This window comes from Monodon monoceros, unplaced genomic scaffold (assembly GCF_005190385.1).
Source record: "Monodon monoceros isolate NGI ecotype Baffin Bay Population unplaced genomic scaffold, NGI_Narwhal_1 Super_Scaffold_6, whole genome shotgun sequence".
Taxonomy (NCBI): domain Eukaryota; kingdom Metazoa; phylum Chordata; class Mammalia; order Artiodactyla; family Monodontidae; genus Monodon; species Monodon monoceros.
In genome coordinates, this window is record NW_021703783.1 from 19798660 (window position 1) to 19813062 (window position 14403).

Sequence of the window (14403 nt, forward strand, 5' to 3'; positions counted from 1 at the left end):
GATCCTGCATGCCACATGATGTGGCCAAAAACAAAACAAAACCAAACCAAAGATAACAAAAAAAAAAAAAAAAAAAAAGAGCGAGAGAGAAAGAGATGAAAAGATTTGGCTATATTAACAATAAAAAAATTCTGCCAAGAAATATCATTAACAAAATTAATATAGGCAAAAATCATAAACAGGTGGTTCTCAGAGCAGATACATACAGGGTTATTTGGCATAGAAAAACAGTGTTCAGTGTTACTGGAAACCTAAACAGAAAGCCTTATGTTCCTTACTTGATTGGCAAAAATTATCCATTGTTGGAGAAGGTAGAATATAAACTGGCAGAATATTTCTGGAAGGCAATTTGGCCATAACAAAATCCTTGAAAATGTGTCTCCTGTTTAACTCATCAGTGATCAAGTACATGGATGTGTACATTCAAGAATACCCATCAGTGTTTCATACAAGGATAAAACATTGAGAATTTTCTAAGTGTACATTTTCCCCCTTTGGGTAGCCATCTTCTCTTCGAAGAGTGACCATTGCCTCTTTGCCCAGAAATATTGGAAATGCAGGAATGGTAAGCAAATCCCTAAGTGTTCTTAGTCAAAAGCAAATTTATTTCCATATGACAGAAATATAAATTTACTTCACTAAATTCATATTTTATTATTTCCTTAACATCTAAACTTTAAAGGTGGCTGGGATGGAAAATAATGACCGATTCAGTAGGAGGTCAAGCAGTTGGTAAGTGCAATTTTATGGTTGCTCTTTGGGAACCTTACTGTTTTATAACTGGGCTAAAGTTAATGTTTGAAATAAGTGATATAGTAACATTTGATTTGTATGGAGTATATGCAGAATAATTATAAAAATTGGCATATATTCATGAAATTATTTCTTATGAAATAAGCATTGTATGAATATGCCAAGGAAAAAATAAGAATGTATCATTTTTGTATTGATTTAGGTAGTGGGAAATAAATTGGTAATGGCTACAGAAGTATTTGATTTGACAAGTGGCTATAATCTTTATTTAGGCGTATTTTGGGGTCAAAGCAGAGTGAACACCGTCCCTCATTACATCGATTTATTAGCACCTATTCCTGGGCAGATGCTGAAGAAGAAAAATGTGAACTGAAGTAGGTGAAGCTTGATGTGTTTATTAACCTGATGTGCCGGGCATAAATAGTGGGGATCAGTTTTATTCTGTGGAGATGAGGTCAGTGCTGCATCATCAAAAAGATCATTCATTGTTTAAGACTTTTGTGAACTATAAAGTACTATATAAATGTTACTTGCTAATACATTCACTCTCATAGCACTCAGTACTTCAAGGTTTGAGGTCTTAAGTTAGAAAAGAACCTGGAATTTGCCAGATATGTGAAGAGAATTTTTTTCCTGTATAGGTTTCTTGTCATCAGGGGGAAAGGTCAATAAAGAGCCACAGAAATAAAATTTTCATCTACTTAGATGAATTAGTTACAACATATAATGTAATATGTAATATATGTGCATTATATATACATGTCTTCCCTTTAAGTAAATGAAGACTAGGGGAAACATAAAACTCTACGTTGCTATCTCTATATCTAGCAAGTTAAACAAATAAAATATACTCCTATAATGAAAGGTAGAGGGCAAGAGGGAGGGAGAAGAAGAAATGCTGCCCCTAAATCCTTGGGTGACGTTGGACAAACTGCTTAACATTATTTGGTCTCAGTTTCCTCGTCTGTAGAGATCTTAATGAAATGATTTTATGTTGACTTTATAACACGTTCATTGCGTGCCTGTTATGTGAGACACACTACGCTCAAGGTTAAGAGGTATAAAGATGAAAAAGACATAGTTCCTACCCTCAAAGCCTTTACTTTTTCCTTAAATAATCCTGGGAGTCTAATTGCATGTATTGAACTCTTTTTAGATTTAGAGTTAACATAATGGATATTTTCTAATCTGGGTTAAAAAAAAAATCAAGAGTTTCCTTGAAAAGATTATAATCTCTTTTTAAATTTTTGTCAGTATGGTATGATTTCTACTGCAAAGTTTTCGCAAACGAAGACTGAAACCTTGAAAATCCTATAAGAATTCTGGCTTTTGGGCTTTGTTGCCTTTAAAAACCAAACTAAAATCTATCACATGCATTCCCTATAGGTGTTTGACTGAAAAACAAAAACAAAAACTTTGAGACACAATTCCCTTTGGCAGTTGTGAGGGGATTGTAAGTTTGGGATTTCAAAATTCAAATCCAACTAGGGACTCATCAGTGAATATGAAACATGGAACATGAACATGAAACAAGTTTTGTTCAGGTAAACGACCCCTCTTTAGATAATATGATTTCATCTAAATACAGTCAACCCATTTGCTACTTCCCAGCTCACTGACCACTAATAGTTTATTTTAGGTAGTTTTATACAAAACATATCTTCATAAACATGTTTAAAAGTATTAAGATTTTTTAGAGAAAGAAGAAATGACACTTTGACGTTATTCCACTTTAGCACTGCTCAAAAAACCTATGGAAAAAAGAGTAAAATCAATTGTTAATGAGAAAAATTTTATGATACGTTGAATGAAAAATACACGGAGAAATACAGCATCCACATTTGCTTTTTAAAGTGTAGTTACTAATACACACACAGACACACACACACGCACATGCTGAGAAGGAAAATCACAGTAACAACAGTGGTTAATTATGAGTGGTGAGAATTGATTAACTTACACATGTTCTTTGTAAATCTCCCCTTTTTATTTGTTCTTTGGCTAGCATCCCAATTTTCTACAACAAACATTTGCTATTTTTCTAAATACAGAAAGTTACTTTAAAAAATTAAATTCCTGGGCTTCCCTGGTGGCGCAGTGGTTGAGAGTCCGCCTGCCGATGCAGGGGACACGGGTTTGTGCCCCAGTCCGGGAAGATCCCACATGCCGCGGAGCGGCTGGGCCCATGAGCCATGGCCGCTGAGCCTGCGCATCCGGAGCCTGTGCTCTGCAACGGGAGAGGCCACAACAGTGAGAGGCCCGCGTAACGCAAAAAAAAAAAAAAAAAAAAAAGAAAGAAAATTGAATTCCTATAAATGGTTAAAAATATAAAGTTGGTGATTTGACTTTTAGAATTACTATTTATCAAATCTTTCTAAAGCAAAACGAATATCTGCAAGCTTCCTTAGTAATACAGGAAAATTTAGCAGTATCTTATAAATGATAATAGCACATTATCCATAGTTTAATATTTAAAAACAATATTTATTTACAGAACTAAAGATGACTCAGAACCACCTGAAGAAGAAACAGTAGAAAGGACAAGAAAGCCAAGTCTTTCTGAAAAGAAAAATAATCCATCAAAATGGGATGTCTTTTCAACGTAAGTTGTCTACTTGCTAAATGATACCATTTTGGTGGAATGGGGAAAGGTAAGGCAGGGTTAGCAGAATTAATCTTAATCAAATTACTTTACTAAAAGACCTTTCAAAATGTTAAATTTAAGATGAATAACAAACTCCATATGGTGTTTAACAATATTCCCTGAACCTATGAACTACAAGAGGCAGGTGAGTTCACAGTGTTAAGAACTTGGCCTTGGAACCAGATGGCCCAGGCTTGAATTAGCTCTCTGACTCTGTGTGACCTGGGCAAGTTCATCCATTTTTGAGCACTGATTTCTTCACCTATAAAGTAGAGATGATAATAGTACCTATGTCTTTGCTGTCATGAGTAAATGAATTAGCACATGTAAAACACATAGTTAACTATTTTCAAAGACTTATATGATGCTGTAATAAGCTTTTTTGGCGGGTGTTTCTAAAAGGAATTTTAGGGTTTCAGTACAGCAAAAGTCCAGGGTATGGTGAGAAATAAGTGACATGTTTATAAGTACATATATCTTGCTCTACCCAATGAATAACATTATTTCTTCTACCCCAGGAATATAAATTGCCTTACCTGATTGAAAAAATGAACTTAATACTCAAATGTACTTGTTAGGAGTTAAGTAATGCCTAAATCACATAATTTTCAGATTCTTCCCTTAGCACATCATTTCTTTAATTCTAAAAATTATAAGGGGCGTGGGGAGCAGATTGTGGCCAAAGCCAAGAGGCTAGATCATACTATGTGGCTTATCATGAGGGGGTGTTGGTGGAATTATGCAGGGCAGACGCATGACTTGATTATTGTTGACAAAAGGAGTGTTTCTAATAACCACATGCTGTGATTACCACATGCTGATTTTGTGTTTTCCTTGTAGTTATAACACAATAGCTTCCTGGGCAACAAATCTCAAGACTTCCATCAGAGAGGCCAGCAAGGCGCTCTGGCTTTCTGTCGCGTTCATTGTACTATTTGCGGCATTGATGAGCTTCTTCACAGGCCGATTTTTCCAGAAGTCTGTGGATGCTGCTCCCACACAGGACGGGGACTCCTGGATGTCTCTAGAACATATCTTGTGGCCATTTACCAGACTCCAACACAATGGGCCACCGCCAGTGTGACTGCAGCACATCCTAATGTGCTAATGCTAATCTTGATTTTTAAAGTTTCAGTATCTGAACTTTGTAAATTAGTAGCTTTTAGCTGGGAAATTATAGCATGGAACCAGAGGTTCTCAGAATGACTGTAAGATATTTTATATTCCCTCTTTTTGTGATTACCTTCCTAACTAAAATACAATGGGGAGGAAGCCCACCTATATGATTTTTTTAATGAGCTTTTTGAGGAGGAGATATTATTGTTTGTTAAAATTTATTGAAATAAAGAACCATTCAAATTTTCATACAGTGAATGTTGGAAGCCTCAGTAGGTCACATATGCATAAGGAAAAAAACCCTAATTCTTAGAAAGTAAAATTTGAGTGTAAAATGCTGATTAGATCATTTTAACAGCCTATTTGGCATATATCCACTCGTTACACTTCATTGTAGAAATACCGGATTTTTCTCCAAGTTGCTTCATTCTTCATACTGAATAAAATTTATCAGCGGGGATTAAGAATAGCTGAGTAATCTAGTTGAGAGCAGCATGTGGCATACAGAGTCAACAAACTGGCAGTTGGGACACCTAACTTTCTTCATTGCTTCTTTAGAAGCAAAATCCTTAACCATGTGATATAAAGTAGAATGAAACTCAGTTTCTTCTTTAAGGGCTTCAGAGAATGCATCGCTGGATTCATTGATTTTGAGACTTTGTGCCCTGTCACCACTAAACATTAAAAGGGCCCAATTAGGATTTTGAATGGGTTCTTCTTTAGGAAGGTGTTCCCTCACCTAAAGAAAAAGAAAGAAAAATATGTTAATAGTTCCTCTTTTACTGGGTATTTTGACAGTAGAGTATTTTATTTGAAGGGCTCAGTTGAGTTCCCTGAATTGCTAAGATAAAAAGAAACAGTCTTAATGTCCCATTTTTTTTAAAGCATGAAACTGTTTATATCTTGGTGTTTATGGAACTTATCAAAATGTATTAATTCCTTAAAAATATTTATTGAATGGCTTCAAGTGTCAGGTACTGTTCTAGGTGCTGGGGATAAAACAACAACAAAGAAAAAATAACTAAACGTATTAATAAGTAACTAACAACTGCAACAATAAAAACCTTGTCTTCAAGGAGCTTATATTGTAATAGGAGAAACACACAATAAACAAGATAAATAAATATGGTGGCTCATTTATGCTAAAATATTCATCAGTCATCGTGTAGAATTTGATAAGATACATTCTTTTATCAGGCAGTAGGAAATGTGCCAGAAAGTTAAATTGGCGGCCTAACCCTCTCAGAGGAGAAAGTCTGTGAATCATAGATATATTCACGTGAAAGGCTGACATTTGTTCTTCAGTTGATGTAAAGAGAGATAAGGTCTCTAAGCCTGAAATCAAGAGCATTTGATACCATGATGGACAATGAAAAGTATAACCTTTACATGGTTTGGTTTTATTTATTTATTTTTTTTGTACGGTACTTGGGCCTCTCACTGTTGTGGCCTCTCCCGTTGCGGAGCACAGGCTCTGGACGCGCAGGCTCAGCGGCCATGGCTCACGGGCCCAGCCGCTCCGCGGCATGTGGGATCTTCCCGGACCGGGGCACGAACCCGCGTCCCCTGCATCGGCAGGCGGACTCTCAACCACTGCGCCACCAGGGAAGCCCTGGTTTTACATTTTTGACAAAATTAAAGAAAATGAAGTTGTAAAACTCCATTTTGAATGTTAATCTTTTTCACCTTTTTAAAAGGAGAAACCATGGTCTACATTCATTTAGCTTTTGAGTATCTTCTTTTGGAGCACAAAATAGTTTAATGGGGTTTTTGCATACTATACCTGAAATACAACTTTGTTAGAATCACATACTGTATTCCACTTGCTCCAACCAAACGCAAAAGCAGAACTTAACAGGGCCATTTGTCGATAAGCTTTCACTTCTACCAAAGGAAGCTGTCAATATACAAACAAATAGAGTTGATCGTAGAGCCTCTCTAGTCTCCCTTCCATCCTTGGCCTCCTACAGTCTGGTCTGGTCTCAACACAGATCCATTTAAATGTAAGTCAGCTGAAGTTAATCAGACAGAGAAGACAAATATCATATGATATCACTTATAAATGGAATCTAAAAAAATGGTACAAATGAACTTACTTACAAAACAGAAATAGAGTCACAGATGTAGAAAACAAAATTATGGTTAACAAGGGAGGAAAAGTGGGGGGGGGGATAAATTGGGAGATTGGGATTGACATATACATATTACTATATATAAAATAGGTAACTAATAAGGACCTACGGTACAGCACAGGGAACTCTACTCAATACTCTGTAATGGCCTATATGGAAAAAGAATCTAAAAAAGAGTGAATATATGTATATATGTATTACTGACTCACTTTGCTGTAGAGCAGAAACTAACACAACATTGTAAATCAACTATAATTCAATAAAAATTTTAAAAAACTATTAAAAAATAAAAACTCAAATATTTAAAAAATAAAATGTAAGATTACATGACTTCTTTCTCAAAACGGGGCAATGGCTTCCCTTTTCAGAGTAGAATCCAGAGTCCTAACAATGCTCCACAAGGGCCTCTGTGGTCTGACATCCCCCATACACCCCATTATCTCTCTGACCTTATCCCCTGTTCTTCTCCCTTTGCTCTCTCGGCACCCCAGCCTCCTTGCTGTCCCTCCCATCCTCAAACACATCAGGCCACACCCTCTGGGCTCTTTCCCCAGGTCTTCTCTCCACCTGGAAGCTGATATCCTTCCAGAGATATCAACTTGGCTAAATTCCCCACCTTGAAGCGTTGCTCAAATCTTGTCTCCTTATTGAACCCCTCTCCCCCCTACACCCTATTTGGTATTGTAACTTTCCTTTTCCATACTACTTAGCACCTTTTGACATATAAGATAATTTTGTTTATTATGTTTGTTGTTTATTTTTGCCTCCCTCAACTAGAATGTAAGCTCCACAAGGGCAGGGACCTGTGTTTTATTCACTGTTTCCTAAGCATCTAAAACAATGTCTAGAATATAGGTATTCAGAAAAAAAAAAGTCTTGAGTATAATGTTCTGAAAAGATGACTAGTATATGACATTCAGCATTTGTAGAGTAACTGGCAATTTGAGTTACTAAAACTAAGGTTGGTTTTTTTCCCCTACGCATATATGTATGCACTCTTATTGACAGGATTATTTTCAAATGTTGTGTCTACCTATATTGCCATTTTCTGGTATATTATAAACTTGTTCTTGAGTATAGAACTCTTCTGCCCAAAACACCTTTCATGATTAGAAGCCACTCTGCCTTCATTCATGCATCATAAATATTTGCTAAACATCTATTGTATTCTAGGAATAGGCTTGATGCTAGAAGAGTCAAAGCTGATTAAGAAACGGCCACCCCCCTCAAGGAGCTCGCAGTTTAACATGGAAGGATCTCATTTAACTAAACTTATGCGTCATATGAAGCTGTACGCAGACAGGGAGGCTATGTCGAGAAATAGAAGGAAGTGGGTTTGGTGGTCCTTGTATGTCTAATTTTGCCTGACTTATCATATTTGGGAAACTGCTGAGTCATTTACTCTTTTAAGAAATCTTACATGTATCCAGTCTGGAAGGAGAAAGAAAGCATAGGAAATGGGAAGTTGCTCAGACTCTACCTTTGCACTAAACTGACCAGCTGTGGTTACGCTCCATGTGTCATTATGAAGATCATACAATAGATTATTAAATTTGAGAGAACCCTGGATTTCTGGTCATGCTATTTATTCCTTCCTTTCTAACTATAATCTTATATAAGTGAATATAGAAAACCATTGGTGTACCTTAAGATTTATATAAAATTTAACACTTGCTAACATTCTAAATGTCCAGCACATTAAATTTGGAAAGATTCATTCTTACCTTATAGTTTATAACAACATAAAAGTGAGAGTGTCCAGTAGGGAAGATATTCAGTCCAGCTTCTTTCAAAGCAATAATGAAAGAAACAGGAGTCATCCACTTTTCTTCCAAAATAGAGGAATGCTTTTTGTTATTTAGTTTGATTGACGCTAACATGCAGAGGTTTTCCTAGTTTCAATAAGAAAAAAGACGCGTTTATACAAGTTAAAGAAACTATTACCTCATTATCATTCTAGGTCCAGCTGTTAGGTTCTTTACACTATTAAAACAAAATCCTATATTAAAAAGAATGCAGGACAGATATGTTTTAGGCCTGATCCAAAAGTTCCACCGCAAAGTCTCCACGTTACCTTAAGCAGTTTATCAACTCTTCTTGGGCTCATCTGAGCAATCCAGGGACTGAACTGAAGGATCTCTCCGGTCTCCTACTTTATAAATTATGATCTAAGAATACTACATGTGTTCATATTGATATATAATAGCTATTTGACAGCAATCATGTTGCAACTTTTAAGGATCATAATATTTTTATACATATATAATAAAATTTTAACATAATAATGCAAAATTATTATCCAGTTTTAAAGTTTGCAAAGTGGTGGTACTTCCCTGGTGGTCCAGTGGCTAAGACTTCATGCTCCCAATGCAGGGGTCCTGGGTTCAATCCCTGGTCGGGGAACTAAGATCCCACATGCTGCAACTACTGAGGCCTCATGCTCTAGAGCCCACGTGCTGCAACTAGAGAGCCTGTGTGCCACAACTACTGAGACTGCCTCAATGAAGACCCAGCACGGCCACAGTAAATAAATAAATTTATTTAAAAAAATGTCTGCAAAGTGGCAATTTGAAGGTGTACAGAGTTCACATCTCTCATCTGACTTTAAAAGCCAAATTTGATGATATTCTAGCCTTCCTGCCTCAGTCATAAGGAATTTCAGGTTATCTCTTTTTTTCTCTCTCTCTCTTTTTTAAAACAACTTTCATGAGGTATATCTTACATATCATAAAATTCACCCAGGTGCACAGTCCAGTGGTTTTTTGAGTAACTTTACTGAGTGGTGCAACTACCACCATAAATCAGTTTTACAGCATTTTCATCCCTCTGATAAAATCCCTTATGTCCATTTACAGTTAATCCTCATTCCCACCCTCAGCCTCAGGCAACCACTAAATCTACTTTTTGTGTCTCTAAATTTCAGACTGTGTAACTTCTGAGTGATGAGCAATGGAGGCACTCAAAAGGGATTTCAAATGGCTAGGTGATAAGATCAGGAAGCCTCTTTAGAGTGGATCAAAAACTCTGAAAGTCATACTGCAACCAGGCTTATGTCTTCACCAATTGTTCTATTCCTAGTAACTTTAGGGTACAAATTTGTACTTTACTTATTACATGCTATTTCCTATCTATTTAATTTAAATTTCATTTAGAAAATTACAGTTCAAGGTATATTGTAAATAGATTTATAAAAGACACATTTCAATATGTAAATCAGCAGTGATTGATTGCTTTGACACACTTACAGTCATCAAACAGATTTAGCTCTTTGACATGACTTGCTATAACAGCAGTTTACCTTAATTTGTATTTGAATCTCAGTAAATACTGTAGTCACAGTCAGAAGTACTTCATTCACATCAAGTGGTCTTAGCTCCCATGACTGGTATGGCATATTAACATGAGCATCTTGAATCAAGGTAACAGGGCCAAAAGTGTCCAGGCTGAATGTTATAAGTCTGTCTTCCGATTTGTAAGATACATTGCTGATGCCATCAGTTTTCCAGTGTTTACCTTTATAATTCGGAAGAATGTGACATTAGTTCCATTTTTTCCTCTGCAAAAATAAGAATGAAACCACTCCCATAACTGCAATATGTATAAATCGATTTTTCACATTTAGAATAGAATCTCCACAAAAAGCCAGCTTTGCTGGGAGTTTCTTCCTGTCTACAGGATCAAGTCCAAACTCCTCAGCACAGTTGTGAGACCTTTAGAATGAAGCTCTGATTCTGATTTCCGGCTTCCTCCTTTGCCACTTCTAAGACCTCTTTCCAGCCACACTTTTTCTTCTTCTGCAACAACATCATATACCTCTGAGCCTCTGCACATGCCGTTCTTTCTTCCTAGAGGACTCTTCCTTTATCTCTTAGAGAAACTCTCTTCATCTTTCTTTTTAAACAACTTTAAAATTCACCTGTCTTGAGTATGCGAGTATTTTTAGTAAATTTATCGAGCTGTACGACCATCATCACCATCCAGTTTTATTCAGTTTTAGAACATTATTATCCTCCAAATAAGATCTCTTATGTCTGTTTATAGTTAATTCCCATCCCCATCACCAGCCCCAAGCAACTATTAATATACTTCCTGTCTCTAAAGATTTGCCTTTTCTGGACTTTTCATTAAATACAATCATATAATAGGTGGTATTCTGTGTCTCTTACAACTCAATAATAAAACACAACCCAACTTAAAAATGGGCAAAAGATTTGCATAAACATTTCATCAAAGAAGATATACAAAAGTACAGTAAATACATTAAAAAAGATGCTCAACATTACCAGTCATTAGGGAAATACAAATTAAAACCACGAACTACCATTTCACACCCACTAGAGTGGCTATAATCCAAAAAACAGATAATAACAAATGTTGGCAAGGATGTGGAGAAATGGGAAACCTTGTATCTTGCTGGTACAGCTACTTTGAAAAACAATTTGGCAAGTTTCTTAAATAGTTAAGCATCAATTTACCATTCAACCCAGCAATTCCACTCCTAGGGATATACCCAAGAGGAATGAAGACATATGTCCACATGAGACTTACATGTGAAAGTTCTCTTAGTCTCTTAAGGACCTGTTCAATATTCCACCCTAGGAGAAGCCTTCCGTAACTCTCCAGATGGGACCCAGCCATTGTTCTGCTCCTTAGCACTTCCATTATATAGCGCCTTACTACATTGTATTATGATTATTTTCCCTCTCTGCCTCTCCTACAACTTTGAAAACTCCTGGAAGAAGGAACTATGTCTCATTTATCTCCATCTTTCTTATTGTTTAGCATATTTATGGAACAAATGAATGAATCATTATCTTTCTAGAACACCCTCTTCATTCCCACTTGGCTTTCTCTTCTTCTCACATGGAGGGTTTCACTGACTATTTTTGAGTCTTAAATTCAATATAATAAATACGATTATATTGGAAAACTAAGTTCTTTATAATTCCTCTTTTTGTTTTTACATTAACAAAATTATTTTAATTTGTAGACGTAAAAATTAAGTATTGCCTATAAATAAATTCTTCAACTTTCTAGTATTCCCTGGCAAAAAAAGTTTCCCCATGGTTTAAAAATTACTGGAGTTGTAGATTACTGTCGTATAATTACTGTACTTAGAGTCAATTTTTACATATTGTATTTCCCTGAATCATGTGGGATAATTTACCTTGTCTAATACTAATTGAGTATGAATAAATTTTAATGTGATAAATATTTAGGAACATTACCATTAAAGGAAAGGAAAAGTGAAACCTCTAAAAGCAACATAAAAGGAAAAAATTACCTAATGTTCATTTTGATATACTTTATGGTTTAATGTATTGATAAAAATATACTGTTTTTAATATATAAATTATTTCTAGAATAAATAATGTCTTGTGGCTATGTCTATACAAGCAAAAATATGGAGTGTTGTAGCAACCATGAAAAAGTTTAAAGTACAAAATATTCTCTAAATTCTCTGCCCCCATTAACTAAATAAAGTAATAGCTCTGTGCTTTAGTGATCCTATCTGTTCTAAACCTATCATCTAGTATGTAAACCCTTTCACAAATAAACAGATGGATGTAGAATAATTCACCTACACTAAAAACAAAGCTATTCGGCTTTCATCTAAGAGCCCCAAAATGTGCATACATTAATTCACAAGACCGAGACCTTTCAAAGTTTAGCCTGCCAACCCTAAATAAGGTATCTGCTAATGACTGGTGAATTATTAGCTTGTATTTTTGTTAGTACTTCTGATTTTATTGATATTTATTTAACATTTTGAATAAGCAATAATTTCCCATGATTCATCAGAAGTTATAAAGAGGCATACAGTGGCTAGTTTTCCTCTTTCTCAGGTTTCCCATTTGCCCATCCACATCCTCAGTACCTGGCTGTAATAAGCTTTGCAACTTATAAATCATTAGCATTAAAATAATCAAATTTTAATCACCCCAGTGTGAATTATTTGGCCATTTCAAGAGAGAGTAGGCTTTTCATTTGTTTGTTTTTGATTTGTTATGCTATCTTGATATTTCTGTTCATTTCCTTCTTTTTTAAAACGTAATTGTATAAACATAAAGACATTTCTCAGAGAATATGGCAGATATAAACACTTCAGCAACTAATAGTTATAAAAAACTCCAATCCCCATTCTTTTCCATCAAGAGCAAACAAAACAAAGACCCTAGAATTGGCAGAGAAATATGTAAGATTAGAAACTCAGTTTACACGCTGCATTTCCTAATTTGATATAAGAATTTATATTATTGTATCTCTTTTCATTACATAATTATCAAAGCTGGTTAAGACACTGCCGTACCTTCAGCATCCCACCTTGCAACCATAGGATTCTCAAAAAAGATTACGTTCTCATGAACCTCAAGCATGACCTCTATGGGTGGGAAAGTGTTTTCTGTTTCAAAGTCTTCTGCAGTTTCTGGAGGATATGTATATTTCTGTAATCCTTCTTTGAGTATCTTTTAAAAATGACCAAAATAATACCAAGTTAGAAGCTGACTGGTAACAGTTAAAGATGTAAATATTGCTGAATAAGCTATACAGTTATTTTAAATAAGCACTGCAGTTTGGTCACATTTAACTATAGATTGACTAACAAAATGTCACAATAAAATTAAAGATAATAATTTGAGGAAAAAAAAATCACGACATTTGAATGTAATTCAGAACCCTCCTATGGGCCAGGTTCTATGCTGGCTGGGACTTAACTATTCATTTTATCCCTCCAAGTAACTGTACAAGGCATATATTTAACAGAGAGGATAACTGGCACTTACAGAAATCAATTAATGTGCCAAAGATTACAAAATGACTTCAAGAAGGTGCCCGAAGTCAAAAATAGATCTACAGGGCTTCCCTGGTGGCGCAGTGGTTGAGACTCCACCTGCCGATGCAGGGGACACGGGTTCGTGCCCCGGTCCAGGAAGATCCCACATGCCGCGGAGCGGCTGGGCCCGTGAGCCATGGCCGCTGAGCCTGCGCGTCCGGAGCCTGTGCTCCGCAATGGGAGAGGCCACAACAGTGAGAGGCCCGCGTACCGCAAAAAAAAAAAAAAGAAAAAAAAAGAAAAAAAATCTACAGGACTCCAAATCCCATGTTCCAACACCTTGGTTAGGGTGTGTGTGGGAAGACAGAAATAAGTATAAGCAACCTTTTGAGAAGTGTAGAAATGAATGAAATTAATTAAAAATCATCATATTGCATACCTTAAACTTACACAATGTTATATTTCAATTATTTCTCAAAAAAAGCTCTGGGGGAAGGGTGGGGAGAAAGTAAATTAAGCCAAGGGCAGATGTCTGTGGGATAAAGGAGATTTGTCCATTATCAGAATTTAGCAGAGAAGGATCTAGGAAAGGGGGGAAAGATTAAAAATGTTACAAAATAGGGCTTCCCTGGTGGCGCACTGGTTGGGAGTCCTCCTGCCGATGCAGGGGACACGGGTTCGTGCCCCGGTCTGGGAAGATCCCACATGCTGCGGAGTGGCTAGGCCCGTGAGCCATGGCCGCTGAGCCTGCAAGTCCGGAGCCTGTGCTCCGCAACGGGAGAGGCCACAACAGTGAGAGGCCCGTGTACCGCAGAAAAAAAAAAAAAAAAAAAAAAAAGTTACAAAATAGAGGAAAAAATTGGATGGGGAAAATTTCTAGGGTACGTGTGAGATTATTAAAAAGGGACTTGGAAAAAAGGAGGAAGGCGTCTTTGTTGCAGGAGAGAAAAACAGGTGTGAAGGAGGATACTTTGGGCTCAAAC

General features: G+C 36.3%; 2 protein-coding genes across 12 annotated transcripts in view; one reads left to right on the forward strand and one right to left on the reverse strand.

The window, feature by feature from the left end:
- LRMP (lymphoid restricted membrane protein) overlaps positions 1–4930 on the forward strand; it is a 50361-nt gene extending 45431 nt beyond the window's left edge. For all 5 annotated transcript variants that reach the window (XM_029204386.1, XM_029204387.1, XM_029204384.1 and 2 more), the window contains 5 exons: positions 503–565; positions 683–732; positions 1026–1127; positions 3248–3355; positions 4238–4930. In XM_029204386.1, coding sequence (XP_029060219.1) covers positions 503–565; positions 683–732; positions 1026–1127; positions 3248–3355; positions 4238–4481 — 567 coding nt within the window. In that variant the 3' untranslated portion in view covers positions 4482–4930. The remainder of the gene's footprint in view (positions 1–502; positions 566–682; positions 733–1025; positions 1128–3247; positions 3356–4237) is intronic.
- Positions 2317–14403, reverse strand: part of CASC1 (cancer susceptibility 1) — a 76454-nt gene continuing 64367 nt past the window's right edge. For 3 of the 7 annotated variants that reach the window (XM_029204381.1, XM_029204376.1, XM_029204375.1), the window contains 5 exons: positions 12956–13112; positions 9944–10158; positions 8370–8537; positions 6297–6410; positions 4934–5252 (listed from right to left, as the gene is read on the reverse strand). In XM_029204381.1, the coding sequence (XP_029060214.1) occupies positions 4974–5252; positions 6297–6410; positions 8370–8537; positions 9944–10158; positions 12956–13112 (933 nt within the window). In that variant the 3' untranslated portion in view covers positions 4934–4973. Of the gene's footprint in view, positions 2974–4714; positions 5253–6296; positions 6411–8369; positions 8538–9943; positions 10202–12955; positions 13113–14403 lie in introns of those variants that run through there. The other 4 variants (XM_029204378.1, XM_029204377.1, XM_029204380.1 and 1 more) reach the window with 3 other exon arrangements.